This window comes from Simochromis diagramma, unplaced genomic scaffold (assembly GCF_900408965.1).
Source record: "Simochromis diagramma unplaced genomic scaffold, fSimDia1.1 OVJJ01000816.1, whole genome shotgun sequence".
Taxonomy (NCBI): domain Eukaryota; kingdom Metazoa; phylum Chordata; class Actinopteri; order Cichliformes; family Cichlidae; genus Simochromis; species Simochromis diagramma.
In genome coordinates, this window is record NW_024386908.1 from 14,150,344 (window position 1) to 14,173,851 (window position 23,508).

Sequence of the window (23,508 nt, forward strand, 5' to 3'; positions counted from 1 at the left end):
AAAATATATGTCAATGCTTTTGCATTCTTTCGGAAATGTAGCTGGGTAATTATGTCATTGGCATCGATGAGCCACTGTCAATATGTGACATATTGAAATCGCGTTTGAATTTGCGCTTGTTTTTTGCTTTCACTTTGCAATCACGCGAACTGTGTATAGAGAGCGACAGTACTGATTGGTGAGTGATGATAATTTGCGCACCAATTCCTCTGACATCGTCTTATCAATCGTTAGCTTACTATGCAAACATGACAAGTGAAATCTCCCGCAGCAAGCTTAAACATATGAGAGGTTGATCATGCAGAGAATTGCTGACCGTTATGTGTGTGTGTGTAAAAGCAGCAGGATATATATTTTAGTTCTGCTGAGCCAAATAAGAGAGGTCAGGGTGAAGAAGTGACAGCCAAAGAAAAGCTTACCACAAAACGGAAAAGTTATGACAAATCAGACTATAAGGCAAAAAGAAAGTGCAGCTTTATGGTTTCATGGACAAAAGAATTTCTGTGGCTGCAATATGACGAGCTATATAACCGGGGCTGCACATAAGTGGTCCACAGGTGCGCATTTGCTGTCAAAAAAAAAAAAACGCGCACAAGATATGAAGTTGCAACGCGTGTTTGCATACATAAGATTTTCTGGAGGAGGACAGACATTTGTTTAAAACTCTTAAAGATGTCGAAGAAGCTCCTTTAAGCAATTACTTTGGTGTTCCTCTACCTCCAAAGAAATGTCAGAAGGAGTCCGAACCACAAAAGAAGCTCGGAAAAGTGGTTGCAGGAGGTGAGCTGGCTTCAAACAAATGATGAACGCACAGAGATGTGGTGCGGAATGTGCCGTGAAAATCCCACTCTAGCGGACAAAAACAGTGCTTTTTATATGGACGCAAACGCGCGTTGCAGCTTCTTATATGGTGCGCGTCTTTTATTTTGACAGCGAATGCGCACATGCGGACCACTTATGTGCACCCGTGTAAATAACATAATGTTCTGCCGGGTGTGTTGTTGGTTTTCTCTCGATTTCTGAGTCGACAAGCGCCTTTGTTACTGGGACCAGTCATTTTAAGAAAGGCCCCCATTAGAACCCATGAGAAATGCAAGAAATGCATTATTGCTCAGTCTGCAATATCTTTCCCAGAACAAACACCAATTGCAAATAACATACTAAAAATAAACCTGAAAAATCTGTTTAGAACAGCGTACTATGTTGCAAAGAGTGAACTACCACTGGCAAAATTTAGCAGTCTTTGCAAACTTCAAAAAGCAAATGTCCTAGATCTTGGTTCCACTTGTCTCTTACCCGTGACTTCAGCGGAAATTTCAAATTCAGGATCTGACACAGACTGATTCATGTCCTACACAGTTCTTACAAGTTCATAGAAATTTCTGTTCAATTAGAACCAAGTATTTGAGTTGATGATTGTAATTTTTATACAATGTTGTAATTTGTGTTTCAACAATTTTTTGATTAATGTTTTGTTTCCTTTACAATATTATACTTTAATGTATAATATTGTAAAGGAAACAAAACAGGAAACAAAACATCAATCAAAAAATTGCTCTCTTTTTTTATTCGGGCTACTTACATTTATTTTGGGCTACCAAAAACTGAAGAGTCCCTGCCCGAAGGGCTACCAGGGATTTTGAAATTTTGAGAGCCCTGAGATATATTTATTTTTTTAATTACTTTTGTTTCAGCAACATTAAATTTAAAAACTGTACTTTTGAGTTAAAATATATATTTATAATTTTAATAAATGACAAATTAAAAAGGCATGAACATTTTTTTTGTATCGAAAAAATATCGAACCGTGACACTAAAGTATCGAACCGAACCGAACCGTGAATTTTGTGTATCGTTGCACCCCTAATATATATATATATATGAAGAGGCCGCTAGAAAAGCTGCAACCACCAAGTACCTGCAGAGGGTCAGGCAAGTCCTGAGGAGTCAGCTGAGGAGTCAGCTGAATGGTAAGAACAAGATCCGGGCCATCAACACCTACGCCCTGCCCGTGATCAGGTACCCTGCTGGGGTAATAGGCTGGCCAAAGGAGGAGATAGAAGCCACTGACATAAAGACAAGAAAGCTCCTTACCATGCATGGAGGGTTTCACCCCAAGTCCAGCACCCTGAGGCTGTACGCTAAGCGGAAGGAAGGGGGCCGGGGACTGGTGAGTGTCAGCACCACAGTCCAGGATGAGACAACGAACATCCAAGAATACATTAGGAGGATGGCCCCAACTGACCGAGTGCTCAGTGAATACCTCAGGCAGCAGAAACCCAAGAAAGAGGAGGGAGACGAGGAACCATCATGGAAGGACAGGCCCCTGCACGGTATGTACCACCGGCAGATAGAGGGGGTGGCTGATATCCAGAAATCCTACCAGTGGCTGGACAAAGCTGGACTGAAAGACAGCACAGAGGCACTAATCATGGCAGCACAAGAACAAGCTCTGAGCACAAGATCCATAGAGGCTGGGGTCTATCACACCAGGCAAGACCCCAGGTGCAGGCTGTGTAAAGATGCCCCAGAGACAATCCAGCACATAACAGCAGGGTGCAAGATGCTAGCAGGCAGGGCATACATGGAACGCCATAACCAAGTGGCCGGCATAGTGTACAGGAACATCTGTGCCGAGTATAACCTGGAAGTCCCGAGGTCAAAATGGGAGATGCCCCCAAGGGTGGTGGAGAATGACCGAGCTAAGATCCTGTGGGACTTCCAGATACAGACGGACAAAATGGTGGTGGCTAACCAACCGGACATAGTGGTGGTAGACAAACAGAAGAAGACGGCCGTAGTGATCGATGTAGCGGTTCCAAATGACAGCAACATCAGGAAGAAGGAACACGAGAAGCTGGAGAAATACCAAGGGCTCAGAGAAGAGCTCGAGAGGATGTGGAGGGTGAAGGTAACGGTGGTCCCCGTGGTAATCGGAGCACTAGGTGCGGTGACTCCCAAGCTAGGCGAGTGGCTCCAGCAGATCCCGGGAACAACATCGGAGATCTCTGTCCAGAAGAGCGCAGTTCTGGGAACAGCTAAGATACTGTGCAGGACCCTCAAGCTCCCAGGCCTCTGGTAGAGGACCCAAGCTTGAAGGATAAACTGCCCGCAGGGGCGTGCTGGGTGTTTTTTTTATATATATATATATATATATATATATATTAGAGTAGATGGTGTTGGCTGAATATGTATCATTCTCTCTGGCACCTTACGTGCATAGACCACTATCTATTAACCACTTTCACAGGCTAATCAGACCCTAAACTTTTCATAACTTTATATAAGCCCTCCGTCTTGATTTGATGTGATGAGTGTGAATGTTTTAAAGCAGAAATCAGCCGACTGCCCTTCAGAAACCGATGGAGAAAGGATTCATCACTCTAGCCCGCAGTGTCTTAATGTAGTTTGAAAATCAAATTCGTTTGAAGATAATGATCGCTGTTTTACATTCTGAATGGGTTTTAGATGCAGTTGTCAGAAAGACTAACGAATGATTTCAGTCAATATCATTCATGGTTTTAAGTGAGTGATACTTCATAGCGGTTTATTAGAGCTGAGTGAATTTACTTTCAGCGATTGCTTCATATACAAAATACTAGAGGCACCCAATCATTACAGGAAATAAATAAAGGTGAAAGCCATTACCCCTTGTTAATTATGCTCTTAGTGCATTCATGATAAAAGAGGAGATGAGATGTAGTTGGACTGAGGTATATTTCAAGGCTTTGACAAAGCTCAATATACATTGGGATGTATTCATGTTTTCAGTTTGCAGAAAGCATCAGGATGGAATTATGATGCCGTCACACAATCAGCCATTACTACTTGACAAAGTAAATTGGTGCTGTTTCCCTGAAGGGGGCGTCAGTAGTCTGTTAGAGCTTGGGTGCCAAATTTGTTTCTGTCCATGGGCCACCTACAGCTCAGTTTGAACTCTTAAGTGCACCGAGCACTTTATCTTGAAAAAAAAAAAATAGACAAAAAAAAAGACAAAAACAAAACAATTCACAAAACAGTTATTTCCACTTTAGTTTCAATGTAAAAAATGTGCATTCTGGAAAAAAAACATTAAATGAACCGTCCAGAAAAACATCCTGAACATCCTCAGATGTCTTAAGAATAAATATATCTCAGTTTTCCCGCATCCATTCAATCTGCTGTCAGCACAATGAAATGCTGCTGTCATAAATCAAATAATAGTGTCAGCACAGTTCCAGCTCTGTGGCTTAACCACCTTACTTCAGTGTGATAAAGCAGGTCATGGCAAATGTCTTTGCCAGTAAGAAGACACTAACACTGCTGATCATTCAGACTTCTGGCTCGAATGAGTTAGTTTGCACAACCAATCTGATTGCATTGTCCATTCTAAACAACTCGCAGCACAGTGCTGACTGGTGTAAATTAAACTGAAATGTCCCTTCTTTCTCTTCTGTTTTCATCTTTCTGTCTCTGCAGAGCTGTCCACTGCAGTGGGCTTTTTAATGTGCAGATTATAGCTGACACGCCATATGTTTCACACTCTGTATTAGAGGTTTAAATCCCATAGTGGTGCTGCTGAAGTGGGTCACAATCAGTGTGACAGGCTTTGTTCAATATAGTATTTGAAGAGGGTTCTCTGTGTGCTGGCCTGCCTGACTTCAGGAGGCCAATTACATTCACCTGCCACTTTATTAGTACACTTCGGGAGTATCTGGATTCTTTCTGCCTTCAGAACTCTTTTTTGTCTTCATGGCATAGATTCAATATGAATAAACATTCATCAAAGATTTCGGTCCAGATAGCATGCCATCAGAAATTGTTTACACTATGATCATCAAGGGATGGAGATGGTCAGCAACAAAACTCAGGTAGGCTGTTATGTTAAAATGAAGCTCAGGTGGTACTAAGCAGCCCAAAGAGTGCCCAGAAAATATCCTCCACACCATTAGTCGCAACCGAGGCTGAGCTATTGCAGGATGGATCCACGCTTTCTTGTTGTTTGCACCAAATTCTGATCCTACCATCTGAATGATGCAGCAGAAATCAAGGAAGGGGGTGTAAGAGGAGAATCCCAGTAGATCAGCAGTTTCTGAAGTACTCCGACCAATGTCTGGTACAAGCTAGCGTGCCACATTTAAAGTCACTTTAAATCACCTTTCTTCTTCATGCTTAGTTTGAACCTTGTCTTAACCTTGTCTGCATGCCTAAATGCAATAAGTTGCTGCCATATGATTGGCTTATTAGATATTTGTGTTAATGAGCTGTTGAATAGATGTACCTAATAAAGTGACCATTGAGTGTAAATGTCCCACAACTGTTTTTTTTTCTTAGCAGATATTAACAATAAAGAAGAAAGATGATTTTCTGTCATATTAACGGAAGAACAGCAGATTAACAAACTCTTGGTTATTTCAAAACAAGGATCAGTTTTGGTACTCTACTCCCCCCCCCCACATCCAAAATTTGGCCAAACTTTGAGACCCACTCACAAAAGTGCATCTTGACTTGCCTTAAAACAAAACTTTAACTGTGAGATTCACAGTTTACACAACAGCCTGGAGAAGTGCATGCGCATCACCATCCTTCACTTGGTTGTTCATACACAGGAAATTAGTTGCATCAACTTGTCTCGTTAAAGAATAAATACAATTTTAAAGAATTATCTGTCACACGTTTTTCAAGATGATGTTTTTTTCATTATCTGTCTGGCACCGTCTGATGGAGCAATATAAGCAACCCAGCTGCTGTGGAAAAGCAGCCTGTCATCTTAACACAAAATATCCAATAAATACTTTATTTTCGAGACGTTATCTCTCAACAGGAAATTTTTATCTTTTTTTTTTTTCCCACTGTGGCATGCCGGATGGATCACAGTCAGTGCAGCACAAGGATTGGAGTCGATGGTTGACAAATTTAATAATGGCCTGTTTTAATAAGCAGTTGTTACCTGGAAATGAAACCCATGTTATCATTTAGTGAAATACTTATTTCCCTCACCGTAAAACCACAGTCGGATATATTCGAGCTACTGTTTTATAAAAGCTTTACTCTCTGTGTCAACCAAACAAAATCTAACCTTTATGGATTTTATTAGCCTTTTATCAAAGCCATGTGAGTGATATTGATCTTTTTTACGAATGTGTGGCAGGAAAAGGAATAAGGTTCCAATTTTTCCCCAAATGCCCATATGACCTTACCTGTTGAAATCAATTTGGATGGGTACTGATGGGAATTGAAGATACAAATAGAACTTGCACACTGGCTAATGCTCTGAGCTTTGATCTGCCAGGCAAACAGTCCAGCCGTCTGTATTTGCCCTGTCCACATGGCCTCTTGCATCTCCTTCCGTGGAAGTGGAGGCATTTCAGAAATCAATTCACTTGCAGCTTTGCGGCTTAAAGACCAGTGCAGCATAATCCCAACCTCGTAAAAAAAAGCAGACCTGTATTCCAGCCCATATAGATGGAAGCCTGTAATCTCGCCGTGCCCTCTTTCTGTGTGCTCTCTAAGCCCTCGCCCTCTCAAACCGTCCCTGCAGCCTACCACTCACCACTATTTTGCATCTGCACACAGCTGTGTGGGACTGTTGGTGGATTGAACTTGCTTTTACTTAAGGACTATGTGTTTGTAAGAAGCGTGCAAGTTTAGAAACTGTTTAATTCGAATGCAGAGGAAGCTGTTAAATATTTAAAAGTGCTGAGAATGGAATTTAAATGATATACAACAGGGGTACGTTAAATTTATTTAATGTTTTAGATATAGCAGCAAATTTGAAGTGAAGTGAGGTAAAGAGGTGTGGTATTTGCCTCCCAGCTGGGTGTGGGCTAAAATATTTAGTGCAATGCATGACAAGATAAATGGGATTTAAGTAAAATGTCTGTGTTTACGAGCCTAGGTTTTGCTCTGAACAGCTGTGCACATATTAGTATAAGTGCTAGTCATTGCCTCAGGTGTGTATTCATGTTTACAACTTGCATTTGTCATGGCGAAGTCATGGTTTGTGAGCCATGTGACACGTCATGCTGCCTTAGCATCTCTCCAACCTGGGAATCTCTTCTTATTTCTGTTGAGCATGGCTTCTGTCAGCTGTAATGTCTGCCCATGTATGAGATACGCCAAAGCAGCAGGCACCATTAGGCAACAGATCTACAGTAAATGAAGAGAGCCAGCGGTTTGGCACCATTCTGTGGTAGCACATAAACATGAGGATTAATTCTTAAGCCCTCCAATTTAGGTTCACTACCGTCATTCGGTCCTTATCTGGCTGTATGCAGTGCATGTAGCCAGGAGAGAAGATAACAGGCGGTATGCCTCAGTGGTTCACAATGAGCCTTCACGGCAAGCTTGGTTGCAATCACCTGATCTCTGAAGTGCAAGGATTATAGCTGTGTAAGTGTTCATGTGTGCACAAAACACACATGTGAGCATCATTGTGAGATTCAGCATGCAATCCAGGTCTTGCTGGTTGACTGTAATATGGTGAAACTTTTCAAATACATTACTGTGACAGATGGAATACCAATTTTGACAGTTTTTCAACATATTATTAGCTTAATGACTAAGGTCCGCCATCTCTCTTCTTTTAAAAGGTATCTTATGTGTCCCATGAGAGCACTAGTCAGGCTACCCCTTGTTTTTATGAGCCTAAACTGAGTAACACTCCTGATGTCAGAATGCAGAGCTCTCTCGATATTCAGGAATATAAATATCTATCTTTTTAATTTGGCTCTTGACTTGAAGTACTGAAGTGTTATATCTTTATGCTTAGTTGTTAAGGTTGTAATGTATGTTTTTAAAATCAGTTTTGTGCCTGACATTTGCGTGTAATTTCATTTATGGGCTTGCCATCAAAAGCACTTTGAGATGCCTGCTTTTATCAAAGGCACTTAAGGTGAGTCGAGTCAAGTAGACAGCGCTGAAAAGAAAATCATCTTGTAGTAACGGTGACTAGCTGTTAGTTCAGATTCTAGGGCTGAATCATGGCAAAGGTAACGCCCTTGTATGTGGTGTTTGGTTATTCTCCTCACACCTCCGTGGCCTCCAACTGCTCCAGTTTGTCCAACAATCAAAACATGCTGGGTTAATTTTCTTGTAATTGTGCCCTTGACCAAGGCACAGACTTGAAGCGTGGAGTTGATCCCATGAGCCCACTGCCTCAAACACTAAGGATGGGATAAATGCAGAGAATTGCTTTTCCTACAGGGAAATAAAGGGTCTCTCACTCTGTGAAGGCCATGAGAGGCTCCAGCCTCCCTGCAACCCTGAATAGGATAAGTGGAAGAAGATGGCTATGATAAATTGTAAAAAATAAACATGTTCAGTAATATGTGGACTTAAATCAATTCAAAGAAGAGGTGTGCTCTGGCAGTTTTACATTGTCTGTATTCACAAAGGCAGGTTCTTTAAGAAATGGCTCACCCTGTTTGGTATGCAAGAAGACAGAGTTGTGCACAGAGTCCTGACTGTAACTCTGTGCAACACTTTTGTGGTGAACAGGACTGTCTGGAAGCAGGACCAGTGCTTTTCACAAAACCTTTTGTGCCTACGTAAGAGTAGAACATTGCAATTAAGTTCCCAAACGCTGCTGAAAACCCATCAAGAAAAGGGAACTCTGATATCACAGCTGCGGCCTATATCCTGTTTTTTAAACAATATGTTCAACATTAAAACTTTGAATACAACACGGCCGCATTCTCTGTTGAACTTAACACATTACTCTTTCTCCTGAAAAGCTGGACGTCTTTTATTTATTGATTTCATTCATTGAGATAAGGTTACATTAACTCAGCTTTTCCAAATTAAATGTAGCTTGCAAAACGAAATGAATCATATGATTGTCAGACTGCAGCGCTATACGATCAGACTTTTTGCCCCCTGTTAGCCATTAGAAAAACTGCAGAGTATGGCAAAGTTTTCACAAGTCCATCTTTTATATACAGCACAGGATTAATCCAAAGATTGTGTATTAAAGATAAATGTAGGCACTGTGACCTCTCAGAGCCCTGTTGTAAAGCATGAAGGTGCTTTGAAACCAGATGTGAGGAATCCCAAAAGGTTGATTCTGTTCATCTGGACCTAACGTTTTCGTCCAAATGAACAGAATCAACCTTTTGGGATTTACTTACCTGGATGATTGAGCATGCATCAAGACATATGTGAGGAATATGTGACACTAAGAGACGTTGCATCCTCATAGGCAAGTGATTTGTAAATCATAGTAAAACATACCATGCTTTAGTCTACCTTTTTAATCTAAAGAAGTCCGTCAATTAAACATTATGGTGTATTCAGTGAGGCCCAAAACTAGCATTGCGACCATAAACTAATCGGGGAAACGGTTTCCTGAGATCATAAATTAAAGCCAAGGTATTGGTACAACCATAAGAGTCTCCCCCTGCTGGCCATTAGAAAGAGTGCACTTTTAAAGCGCTTCCAACACTTTTTTTGTAGACAATATATTTTTTTATCTAATGTAAATAATTAAAAAACTTTAATGTATTTTTTGGTTTTTATATGTTATCAAATTAATTTTCCCTTTTAAAAAATCCAAATGATTTAAAAAAATTTTTTTTAAAAAGCCAAAAAAAACAGTGAACACTATTTTTCATTACGAGCGTAAACAGCAGCGCATAAAGTGCAAAAAGCTGATAACAGCACCAGGTGACGGAGATGGATGGAGATAGTCTAAGTCTAATCCTCTCCCAGCCACTCCCAACCTCTCTCTCTCCCCCCGTGATGCTGCAGCTCCTGTAGGCTCTTCAGTCTCCAGTAAACAGCAGTCATGGCGACAGTGGTCCAACCGCTCACACTGGATCGAGGTAAGGCGCTCGGAGCTTTGCAGTCTGTGCATGTCACCGGAGAGATTGTTTTCAACCTTTTTTACCCCCCAAAACTTGAGCGAGGATTTGGTTAGATTCTGATGTTTTTTGGTGTTTGTGCCCAGCTCGGATTTCCTACACATCGTCTGCGCGAGTCGCTATTTCAAGGCAATATGAGCTCTGGCTTTTCTAAATAAAAGCCCGTCGGTTCCGTCCGTGTATTTTTCCAGACCGGAGCGCTCAGTTCTTTCGTCAAACTACCGAGGGGGTTTCTGCGAGCACGAACATCTTGAAATTAATACCCTTAAACCACTTACAAGGCGTCCCGTTTAATTTCATCTGTATTACGTAACCCCTTTGGCAACATTGTCCCGTTAAAGCTCGCTTTTTGATCTTCATCTGGCGGAGACAATAACGCTCAAATCCTAAAGCGCCTTGACACGAAAAATCTACTTTGTTAGACGGGAGATAACTTCTCAGGCTATCTGAACTGGACAGGTGCAAGACTGGCTGATTGGTTCCCTCATCAGGGTGTAGATGTTGTGTTTTGTACTTGTTGGAAGCGGTGTGCAAACAAACCGCAGTTGAGGGTTAATGTTGTCCTGTGATGTTGCCTAGCCTGTTTTGTTAATTCATCTCAGTAAGCGTTCAGAGCTGTTAGTAATTACAGACTTTGTAACTTAGACACACATTAGTCCCCTGATCTCATTCATAAGATACAATAATAATGCATGTAGGCTGAAAAAATGTTCAGTTTCCCACCTAAAGATGCTGTACAGATATTTAAAATACACTAAGGTCTCTCATAATATCATAGTAATTCCTCTGGGAGATTTGAGGAAATACAAAATGTCCTGTACACTTGAGAAGATGCCCTTTACATCTCAACACTTTCATCTTAAAGGAGTCTATTTTTGAGGTCACTTTGAAAAAATCTTCCCAGTCGCACATTCAGACCAAATGCAGATCCGCTGGTGAAATGTAATATTGCGCAAGCCTTGTATAGGGAATGGATACCGTCAAATATAGAGAAAGCAGACACCTTAACGCTTTACTCTGTGCCAAGTAAAGCCAGCGTCAGCTCTCCTCCCAAGCCACATGAGGGAAGTATATAAATACTCTTTATTAATTATTCTGCAGGGATTAATCTGACTGATGTCACTCGTTATTGGTGATTTAAGTAATTAACCACATTAACATCTACTGCTAAAATATGCTATTTTTTTCCCTTCCGTATGTTCAATTTGTTCTTCAGTGAAATTTAATGTCTGAGGGCAGTGAAGCTTTACAGGTGCACAATCTGCTGGGAAGCTGCAGAAGTGCTGTACACGCAGAGTTAATGAAATGAGCCACAGATTGAATCTAGCAATGAGATAAACAATGCAACCTAAGCTTTTCCCACCCATGTCTCATAGTAGACTATAGATTTATTTAAAAAAAAAGGAGGCTCTGCTAAGCTGATAAACAGATTTTTAAACAGCAAGGCAAGGAGCAATGTCCTGCAACTTGATAAATTGTCAGCATTCAGCCATGTCTGATCTTAGTCATTTGCTTGGGCAGTGACTCAGCTGTGACCTTCGTGTGTACACACGGGGCCTGATCCATACCCACAAGCTGGAAAATGCAGCTGTAATGGCACAAACAGTAGTAATGATAGTTTCACGCAGGAGCTGTCAGAGCCAGGCAACATTATAGGCTTCTTGTCCTCGGATCCTGCCACTTTGGTGAAAACACTATAATTGCTAATGAAAAGGTGCACTCCTCTCGTTTTTGGGTGGAGGCTTTTGCTGCCGGGTTGCTGAGTTTGTCAAATGCACGCAGGGAGAAAAGGAACAGAGATGTTCATTTCCAGAGCTCCCACTTGGCTTGCAGGGTCACAGCAGGATGAAAAGATATTACATCATTGGCCTTCCTGTTATTGTCAAAGGAAATGACTGTGATAAGCAAGCACCGTCGAGAACAATGGATTTGAACTTCGCTGTATAATTTTTAAAAAAGCCTTTTATTCTCAGTAGATGTGGCATTTATGTAAGTGCAAACTGACACACACCGGAGATGAAAACCTTTCTGTATGAAACAGTGAGAGTAGAGGGCACTGTGACTGAAACTTCCAGAGATAAATTTAAACATCTATTAGGTACGGCTATGTTTCAGGACCCAAATGCAGGACTCAGAGACAATGGAATGAACTAAGTAAGGCAGCTTTATTGCTGTAGCTTGAAAGCTCAAAGAAAAAACAAGGATACAAAAAACCAGAAACTCCCACAAGGTTGAAACTAGAACCAACAGAACAGGAAACAAGGACCTCAAAGATAGCATGAGTGGACGATGCAACAACGAGCAGAGTAAGACTGAGGACTAAAATACACACAGGATAACGAGAGGATGGGCAACAGGTGGCAACAGGTGGCAACATAGCTGGACCTAATGCAGACTAATGGGACAGGGGAAACGAAACTGAGTGCACTTTACACTAGACACGAGACTGTCAAAATAAAACAGGAAGTATGATAAACACGGAGATGAAGACTAATCCACACAGGCTTGACTCGGGGACTGGGGAGAAACAGACGTGGGGAGATGACTGACTGAGGAGACAGAAAGGGAACATCAGAGATAAGAGAAAAACAAACATGAAGACGAGACTGACTAAACACACGAGAAGACTAGACAATGCGGAAAAAAACTCGAAAACCACACAGAACCGAAGCATACTTTATACATGACGTAAATATAACTATGAACCTAAGAATCACATAGAATATTCAAAAAATAAACTGCATATTGTTCAGAAACGTAGTACCAGTACCATGACAACGCCAGCAAGCTGCATGTTTCCAGTGATGGCAGGATAATGCTGGCCACGTTCTCCATTTCAGTTTTGTGTGTTAATCTGTGTTACTTGTTAACTGGTTGTTGTTGTGTTTTTTTTTTTTTTTTTTTTTTTTTTTTTTGTGTCATATTCATTATTTTATAATGGTCTGCCTGGTCCAGAATTCAGCTCAAAAACATTGAACTAATAAAGCTCATTTGCTGAATTGTAGTCCTTCCTTTTAATTGCATTAAAGTCCTTCACTTTATAAAAAAATGTCTGGAATGCCAGCAGGGTTGACCACTCTGTGTCTAAAACACTGCTTGTGTAGACATCTGTGAGAATACAGCCTCAGTAAACACTTTCCTGATGAATTTCGGGACTCAGTTACTAATTTCAGGATGTATTGATTAAAACATGAAGTCAGTTTTGTACGATATTGTCATTATTACAGTCAGAGAGGGGGATTGTCTATACTCATTAGCTAATGACTTGTAATTTTAAGTTGCTAGCCAGTGAGTATGAAGTGTTCTTAGTTTCACAGTAAGATCCTCTAATCACTGGTTACCTCTTGTTTTAAAACACAAAGATGGTGACGGTGACAAAGGATCCATCACCAATCCATGATGTAATGGCATCTACCGCTAACTTTCATTTAGAGTCTTTAATTGAGCAAAAAGTTGATGGAGATTTTCATCAGTTTAACCAGTGAATGATGTGCAGCAGACGCCTGGCATTATGTAGTTGGTGTTAACAATTGTAGAACAAGGAACATGGTGTGGAAGTCTCCCCTCAAAAGCCCCCGCTGTTTGCAGTTTTCCGAGCTAGCAAGTTAACCCCGAACCTGTGGTAGGAAGATTAGATGTTTGTTCCTAGCTCTTCTGCACCACATGTTATGGGATGAAGACACTGATCGGTTCTTTATCCCCACCAGTCTGTTCATTTAGAAGCTGCAAAGCAATCTTTATTCGTCCTTCACTTTGCTGCCATTGTTCATTTCAATCCCAAACGAGTTGGTGATTACGCCTGGGCTTCATGCTCATTTCCACAAACCCAATTGTTGGATATTGCACTGACCATAGCTAGAAGGAAGATTTTAACTCTTTACACTCACTCTAATATCCATGCTGTATCTGTTTTAGTTAGTACAAATTCTCCATTCCCCCGAATACAAAAACATAGATGTAAAATTGTTGAATTTAGCTGCTTGTTACAGAGGTTTAGGGTGGCCGTGGATTAGAAGGTAGATTTAGAGAAGGTCATTTACCGATCAGAAGGTTAGTGGTTCGATCCATGGGTGCTCCTGCCAAAGTATCCTTGGGCGACAATCTGAACTCTGAGTCGCTCCCAGTGTGAAAGTTAGATGAGACTAGATTACAAAAGTTAGATAAGATAAGTTAGATGGAAAGTGCTTAGACAGAGAAAAAAGTGTTTGTGTGAATGGGTAAATGACACATGTTACACAAAGCATTCTGATTGGTCAAGCAGAGTAGAAAAAGTGCTATTCAGGAACTAGTCCATTTGCCATTTACAGGTTGAAACTGTGTTAGGGGTGAATGCATTGGTTTATCATTGTTAGAAGATTGCGGTTATGTTCCTTAAACCTACAGCTGTACAGCATGTACAAGAAAGTGGTTTCTCAGCAGTGCATTTCTTCCTGTGAGGTCGTGATCAGTTCAAATGTCAACAGTAGAAAGAACCTGTTATGAATCATTTTGTTTTTCCTCACTGTGTTGCAGGGACCTTTGGAATAGAACATTTTTTATACAGTTTATGTCTTCTTGTCTTAGCACAGTGAAATGAATAACTGCAAGATCTGAGAGATCGTTGTGAGTTCATCCATTTGCGGCTAGAACATATTTCCATCACATCCACTCATGCACATGGCTGTGTTTAAGGGATTAAGGAGGTGCTGACAAGCTGACGTCACTTATAGCTGTCTATATTTTAAATGGCCTCCTGTTAATGCAGAAATAAAGGTTCTCTCAGTAATTGTCTTGGAGGGACATTGCCCAGTAATTACCCAGGATGAAGACGACAATAAGAGTGTGATGTTTTCTGGCTCTGTTTTCGCCACAGGCTCCTGCAGGAGCCATTACCCTTCTAGGAGTGATTTATTTCTTGTGCTATAAGGGAATCGCTGCAGTTGGACAAATTAAAGCTTATTCTCTTGACATGAGGAGAGAACCTGGTTGTCCCATTTCTTTTTTTTTTTTTTTTTTTTTTTTTTTATTCAGACTGTGATTTCTTTTGTTTTTATCACTGCCTTTAGCAGCAGAGTTGCCAAGGGCACCCAGGTCAAAGTGGCAGCGGCAGATGGCAAGGGCTTTTCAGGACAACTTACTCCCAGATGCATGACATCTGGATAGCATTTCTCAGGGTACAAAGGTGCGATTCCCGTCAGAGAAAGGTCATTAGAGACTTTTTCTGCCTGTCACCCTCCGAGATGGAAAGCAGCATTTCATTTAGAGTTAGTATTTGAGAAGTGGATCGCAGGTTTAAATCTCAGCGTTGCAGTTTAATAAACGCAGACAGACGCGGACATGTTTATTTACATTGTTGCAGTTTTGTCAAACTGACACTTTTAATACTGAAAATGGATTAGGCTAAGTTTTGTAAACTGCTATAAATGACTAATTATGTCAGGAAATGGGAACAGAGCCCAGTGCAAAAACATCCCCTCAACAATGTTGTGGAGCGTTGAAGCCTTTATTACGTGTTACTGTGGCTTTGTTCAGCTCTGTGCCTTTTCTCTAATCAACAAATGATGAGGATGACCTTTTTTAGTCACAGCCTGATGTTTTCAGGGTATAATGCCACACAGACGGTGGCAGCTATAATCATTTTATACCGCAATATTTGTTTTAGATACTTTTTTTTTACATTGTAAAATTTAAAATGAGAAATATTAAACTACTGTTCTAGGAAAGGGATTACATCATGTGTTCTGTTCAATATATAAGTTGTTGGTTTGTCTAGAAGCTGCATTCATCTCCAATCAATACTCCAGATACTTGCTGATTGGTGACAGCATATTGATAAAATATTTCAAGAACTTCAGTCATCCAAAATAACTAGAGCGAGCAGAATTTGCCAAAAGGTAAGACACAGTATTTGTCAGAGAATTAAATCATTCAAATGCTCCAAAAGATGCCAACAACATAGACATGGTTAAGAGGTCCAATGTACACCTCTAGAAATAGCAATGTAAACAAGCAAGCTAGTAGTTAGCTTGCTAACTATTAGCAAGCTAGTGGTTAGCTAGCTAATAGCTAGCTCTAGTTGTTTTCTAATATTAGGCTGTTAGTTTATATAACCTCAATTCCCAAAAGTTGGGGCTTTATGGATTATAAATAAATACAGAATATGATAGAGTGAAAAATTAGCGATAGAAACCAAAACTGTTCTTTGTACCAGGAGCCTCTAAATGTGTTTATTTATGTTTAAAGTTGGGCATTGTAATAGGGAGTGTGTGGAGATTGACTCACTTATAGAGTTAGCCTAAAGTGGAAGTTAGAGGAACTGCAGTTTTGGTGCTTATAATTTTTTTTTCTTTTTTTTTCTTGTTTTCATCTTTGGAGTTCGGCACTTATAACACAATCTATCAACAAATCCTCAGCTGGGATCTCTTACAATGCTATAATCAGTTTCTTCCACTGATTATGTCCCTGTTCAGCAGTTTTCCTTATTCTCCTTCTCTATTTAATTTTAATTAGTTAGAAAGTCAAGAAAGATGAAGCTGAAAGAAAAAGTAATAGTGAAAGTTGGTGAGTTTACATGCCTGGGGTTAAATTCTCAAAGCAATGGATGGTTCACAAGAGCGGTGGAGGCAGGGTGGAGTGGGTGGAGACGAGTGTCAGGGGTAATTTGTGATAGAAGGATAGCACAAAGATTGAAAGGGAAGGTTTACAAGATGGTAGTGAGACCTGTGTGATTTAAAGATGGTGGCACAATCATAAAGACAGGAGGCGGAGCTGGAGGTGGCAGAGTTAAAGACGTTAAGATTATTATTGGGGGTGATGGGACGGGCAGGATTAAAAATGCATCAGAGGGACAGCTCAGGTTGAGCAGATTGGAGGGAAAGTAAGAGAGGCAAGGCTAAGATGGTGTGGACATGTAAAGAGGAGGGATAGTGGATATACTGGAAAACAGATGTTGAAGATGGAGCTGCCGGGCGGGAGGAAAAGAGAAAGACCACACAGGAGAAGAAGATGCTCAGGTGGAAGTAGATCATCTGCTGTGGTGACCCCTAAAGGGAGCAGCCTGAATAAGAAGAAAGAAAATCAAGAAAGAACAGCTAGATATGGCCAAGACTTTGTATTTGCCTTTGTAAAAAAAATTAGTCATTTTCAAGTAGAACTGCTTGGCCAGGCTCAATTATATTCAGCTTGATGTAACTCGGTCATATTTTCGAAATTCAAGTTCAGCTACAATCAAGTTATCCATTTTTTTTTTTTTAACAAATAAAAGTTTCCTTGGTACTTTTATATTATTAAAAATGTTTTTCTTTCAAATATGATTAAAAGCAGACCAAAAGTGAACATCATCACCTGTGACCCAGAGCCGATAGGAAATTTCAATGTAAAGTTCAGATCTCAATTATCTCCCAGTCTCTTTGTGAATACAGCTGGCACACTTTGCTCAAAGTTTTCCGGTCACATTCATGTAGGATCTCGCACTGAGATGTGAAAAGGAATACTACGTGAATCTCTCTGGATAGTGAAAAAGCCTTTGCCTGGGTATTTGAAGTCTGTTTGAAGCGCTAGACTCCCTTGAACTGATGATATCAGAGCATAAAAGCACAGGAAAGACTCGGTAATAAAATCTGTCTTGTGCAGTTGAAAATAATCTACATTTTAGTGGCTTTAATGCTGCAATTAATGTTGTTTTGGTGGGTTTTTTAGAGACCTTCATAAATGTTACTGTACAGAGTGAAAAAATTAGTTCTGAGAAAATTTAGTCTACTTATACTCCTGACAGCTACTGTACATAGCTAAAGAAAACTTGGGCTGGATGACTTTGGAGCCTTTGTTCAGTCAGTAACTCCTACAGCAATCACGGCGGGGGCGAAAGTGTAAGAGAACAAATAATCCTGCCAGCCAAGAATCAAACTTGGGACTCGCTGCTCGGGGCATTTGAGGCCTACCCACTCAGCTATCAGGTCACCCAGAACTCGGCTCGTTTGATTAGTAAGTATCACTAATGAGAATGCCCTCATCCTTCGTATAGCAGAGGGAAATTAACTGCTGACGGGATCTCTCCTGGTGTCATAACTCTTTATAATATGGCAGCAGTACATTACACTGTAACTGCATCTTGATGCTCATTTACTCCGACCAATGTCACTACTCCTCATAGAGATGCTCTGTAATTACAACCCATGGTTTTCCTTTGCACTTCGGGACACCTTCTTGTTTTATTTTATTTTTTTCTGGCAGATAATTAGAGAGAAAGATACTTTTTTTCTTGTGTCATTATTCATAAGAAAAAATATCCTCATTTAGATACAGCAACATCAACACCTTTTCTTCGTACTTTGGAGAAGAATCTGTCAGAGTACACAGTGAGAATGACTTAATTGCATACCATCTGTTTGCCTCAGAGATATGCTAAATTTGACAGTCTTGCATGTCTCAACGAAGCAGAATTTTTATTGAAATGAGTGTAAAAATTTTTTACAGATGTTGAACACATCTGGGCACATTGAAACCCCCCCCCCCCAGCATAAATTTGTGGGGTTTTTTGGTTTGTTTCTTTTTTTTAACTTTGGAGTAAAAGTCAGTAAAATCCAGAGTTGAATGGTGGTGAATTGCATTTTTAGGGAAAACACTTATTTGGGCCACGATCCCCGTGAAGTGTAGCGTTAGCAGATGTCTTTAAATGAACCAGAAGGAATGCAGAAATCAAAGGCAAGGGCTCACTGTGCTGATTTAACGTACAGGTCGAAAAGGCAAAGCATGTGGACACAAAGGCGAGAAAAGAGGCATGACAAGGCCGACAGGCAGAAACTAGAAGGCTGAGAGTTGTTGAGCGTGAAGGAAAGGATTGGTTGTCTCTACCAAATGGTTTAGAAGTGGACCAGGAACATGTATGTGCATGTGGGGGGTCAGGCTGATGAAGAGAGATGAGTAATAGTTATTAGTTGTTATGTTTTTTTTTGTTTATTCCATTTTAGCTCATGCAATAGGGAGACATCCTTCGGTCCCCTTCGGTCCCCTATGAGCCCCAGTTCCTCCCCTTAGTCCAAAGACACTGATGTTAGGTTAACTGGTGTCTTTAAAATGGCTATAGGTATGAATGGTTGTCTGTCTTTCTGTATTAGTCCTACAACAGACTGATAACCTGTCCAGCGTGTACCTCTCACCCTATGACAGCCGGGATAGGCTCCAGCCTCAGCGCAACCCTGAAATGGATAAACAGAAAAAAAAATGAACCAGATGCTAAAGCGGTGGTTTTCTGGTCATTGTTTATTTTTATTTTTCTGCTATGACTTTTAGTTATCCATTCCATCCATTCACTTCCGCTTATCCTTTTCAGGGTCGCGGGGGGCGCTGGAGCCTATCCCAGCTGTCATAGGGCGAGAGGCGGGGTACACCCTGGACAGGTCGCCAGTCTGTCGCAAGGCTAACACACAGGGACAAACAACCATTCGCACTCACATTCATTTGCACATTCACACCTAGTGACAATTTGGGTTATCCAATTAACCTATCCCCACAAGCTGCATGTCTTTGGACGGTGGGAGGAAGCCGGTGTACCCGGAGGGAACCCACGCAGACACTGGGAGAACATGCAAACTCCACACAGAAAGACCCCGGCCTGATGTTGGAATTGAACTCAGGACCTTCTTGCTGTGCGGCAACAGTGCTAACCACCGTGCCACCGTGCTGCCCTGACTTTTAGTTATTAGACAAAAAACAATTCACAAAGTTCCCACATAAAAAGTCATCGACTCACAGTTTCTATAACCATGTGTGCCAGTGCGTTTTGACTGACAAAGACTAAAGCTTAAGACATTTCATTTACTTTAGTCAGCCTTCTAAGCATAACAGATTGTTTTTTTCTTAAGCTTAGTTCTGACTTGATCGATCCACTCATCCTATACCTTTGGCTCTTGAGCTGGGTAAAATACACTTATAGGTTCTAGTCATCTGTTTGCAAACAGGCTTATTGCCTATCTTGACAGCTGTATGGAGACTTTATAGTTGCAAGATTGACTGTGTATGCCTGACGTGTGCACACACACCAGCACCCCCAACTTCAAGGCCCTTCCCTCAGATGTTAGTAAAACACGTTAAATCTGGTAGTTTTCATGTGTGTTGTTATTGTATAACCGTGGTGGTTAGTCAAGGATGGAATTGCATTTCCTATACTACCTCCAGCTGAAGTTTATTCATAGACCTCGCATGTAACAGGAATGCCATGTGGGCGTTGAGCGTATACTTGGTGTTATCTTGAACTACGCTTCATTTGTTTTGTCAGCCTTTTTTGCTCAGTTGCAAGTAAAACATTTGATAATTATGGTCTTTTGCCACTGTTATGTCACTGTTATAATAGAGGTCACTAAGCTGATTTGCCCCCCTCTGTTGCACTATTAGGTAATGTAATATGTCATTTCACTGCACATCTGATTTGGGAGTGATTTCCTGGTGATGTGACGTAACTATGATCCCCTGCGGTCATCTCAGCTGCTTTGTCATGGAAAAAAAAAAAAAATCACCCTTCAGTGCCTCCTCTCCGTGGGTTTCCTCTGATCCGTCACACAGCTCATCTAACGGGGCCCACTTTCACATTTAGCACACACAGAGCAGTGCACAGTGAAGCGTGACCGTGGGACATTTGTGCTTAAATATGTGTGGTTCATTTGAATCGCAGTGGCTGAACTAAAGAAATAAACAAAGCGGGCAATGCGATCTGCAGGACATAATCCATCACACTGGTCCCACTAATTCACAGCACATATCACTGGAAGCATCAAAGAGGAAACGTGCCTGTGCAGCGCGAGCAGACATTTCGTTATCTCTGGTTTGAGGCGTGTGGCTATCACTTACGTTACATTCAGATTTGTATGTCCACCTGCAATTATATCATCTTGTAATGGCAGAAGATGAAGGGCATGGCAAACATGGACTCACAGTATTTCAGTTTTTACTCTCTATAGCTTACATTGCACAATTTAATTGCATTTAAACTGTGCAGCTTCTCTGTTTGATGCAGATCTTCTGAAATTTAAAATACCCCCCCGATTTGAGCTGGAAAGATTATATCAGGAAATGGGAAGGCATCACTTGTGATCAACGAGATGAAAGCACTGGCAGAAATGTCTGCAACATCAATCTTTGAAGTCAAGTTCCGAATGCCTAGTGAAAGTATTTGATGCGGATAAGGAAAATGGTGCTAATGAGCACGTGGAAGTCAATAATGGCAGAGAGGGGGGGGGAATATCTGGATGGCCCTTGACCTGCATGTAATTAGAAAGAAATGCTCGTAAACCTCTGAGACCGTTGCCCTTGCTGCTTGGAAGTGTACCAAGTCATTATGAGCTATTCAGAATCAGTGTGGGTTTTTTTTTTTTGGTTTTTTTTTTTTTTTTTTTTATATATTCAGGCGTACAAGTAACCTTTAGTATTCACCTTGATAAAATATATATATATATATGTGTTAGTGCTGCATGCTTAAGAATGTATTGGCACTTTAAACTCTCATATGGGGGGATTGAATTAATAAAAAGTGTTATATGGGTATAAACAAACTGCTTTTATACCTGTCGTTAAAGTTTTAAGGCAAAGTTTGCCATATTTTTAAGTAGTAATTCCCACTCCTGTTTTTCAAGGGAGACCTGACCATTGCAAGTTTAGCTGTAGGGAATTAAATTTTGAAAAAAGTTTCAGTGTTTGCAAAACACAAAAAGAATGTTTTATTCACCCCATTGGTTTTTTTTTTGTTTTTTGTTTTTTTGGCAGGGTGGTTGGGCGTATTCGATAACAGGAGAGGTTAAATTGACCATGTGACGTACAAAACGATAAATCTCTCTCAGTAACACAGACTCATGCCAGCCCTGAGAGAGGACAGAAGAATTAAGAACAAAGTTTAATTAAGCGGGCGCAGGCTGACGTCCAACCAAATCGTCGGCCAAGTACAAAAGGTCACAAACAAGCCGAAGTGTCCAAAAAAGCGCGAGAAGGGGTCCAAAAATAAACAGGCAGGGCAGAAAACAGGCGTAAAGGCCAGAATATCAATTAGAGATCGGACAGATTAAAGGAAAATAACCACCATCAGGTGTCTTGTTTCACCATGTGAGCACTCGGAATAACTTTGTATTGATATGCAGTGACCTTTTCGTGTAAGAGGACAGGAGGAACCTAAGCATGCCAGCACAATGTCCCTGAATGCTTAACACCTCACAGCAGGAGTCAAGAATTCAGATTTTAGATAACATCCTGTTTTTATTAAAGACCCGCAACTTCCACATCAGAGTGTTGTTTGTAACTTGGTTCCTCTTTTCTTTTTTTTTTCCAACTGACTTTTATTTTTGGTTTTGAGTGACAGCCCTGTGTAACTAATGCCATAACCTGAAGTGTCACACACTGCTGCCAAAGGAAACCTTGTGCTTAACCGACACGTGCAAGAAACTTTGACAACGCTTCATTATTCCAGCAATAAGACACGTCCAACTGTTTTTAGTCCTTCTTTTTTTTTTTTTATTTTTTTTTTTTAAATAAAATCAGAAATATGGTGTTTGGAAACTGTGTGGGATCCCAACTAAAGCCCAGAGAGCTGCTAGGCTTCTAATACTGTAGCATAAACCCTCCATAAGTGTGTCGACTCAGCATGGACAACACTGAATAAGCGAAGCATTGAAGAAAGCACGAGATCCTCACTGCAGTGTATTTATTTTGCTCAACTGCTAACATGTGTCTCGTTAAATCTGTGTTTAACGCTTCTTAATTAGAGACGCTTCCGCTGTTGTTGTCATTTTATTTCTTATTATTTTCAGTTGCATTTTGTGCCGAATGAGAGAGAGAGAGAAGCTGCAGGCATAGGGGCAGTAACAGTAGGGGCTTGGTGTACAGTCCCTCTGGGGATGAGAAGCAGGTGTGAAGGTAAGTGCAGGGCTGAGGTGATTGGAACAGGCGGGAACATGCTGAAGGCTAACGGTGCTTGGACTGGGAGTGATAGAATCTTTAATGTTTGACAGACAAAACACACCAGGAAAAATAGCAAAAATGCAGCTGCTGTCTTTAAATGAAACTCTTGGTTATTAGATTAATGGCTAATTAGCACTTCCCTGAAAAGTCACACCACTGTTTGCTCTAAATAAGCCCGTATTAAATGACTGGACTGTCGCTTGTGTGCCTTGTTCTCATGATGGGAACTGACCCCTGCAATTTCAAGCAAATCAATAAAATTCTCAGTGCTTTATTACAGAGTGCTTGAAATAGAAACAGGCAGAGGGGGTAGCCCTGACAGCCAATTGGCTATAGCTCATACCACATGGGCGGAAGTGCTTTGAGGAATGAGTCCCCAATTTGATTTACAGCCAGCTGGATTCTTACCATGTCACTCCCCTGTTCTCTTTCCCCATATTTCCTGTCCGTCTAATAACAGCACAATGCCCCCAAATGACCTTTTAAAGAAATAGAAACTGTACATTTCACATTACCTTATATAGTATTCGCAGGGGTCAGAGCTCAGTACTGCTTCTTTTCTTACCTCCCGCTGGCTTGCATGCAGCAAAAGCCTTTCAGTCTGTCATCTGCTTTGCTGAATTGCTCAATATTCCCAGAATTCAATACCAGCACACGGATGTGTGTGTGTGCTGGTATTACTCATATAGTGGGGACATAAGGAGAATCTGTTAAGTACAAGTCAAACTTGTAGGGACCTGAGTCTCCT

General features: G+C 40.9%; 1 protein-coding gene across 2 annotated transcripts in view; it reads left to right on the forward strand.

The window, feature by feature from the left end:
• Window positions 1-9,685: 9,685 nt before the first annotated feature.
• The window catches only part of lin7a (lin-7 homolog A (C. elegans)), a 45,254-nt gene continuing 31,431 nt past the window's right edge, over window positions 9,686-23,508 (forward strand). For both annotated transcript variants that reach the window (XM_040035563.1, XM_040035562.1), the window contains exon 1: window positions 9,686-9,800. In XM_040035563.1, coding sequence (XP_039891497.1) covers window positions 9,764-9,800 — 37 coding nt within the window. In that variant the 5' untranslated portion in view covers window positions 9,686-9,763. The remainder of the gene's footprint in view (window positions 9,801-23,508) is intronic.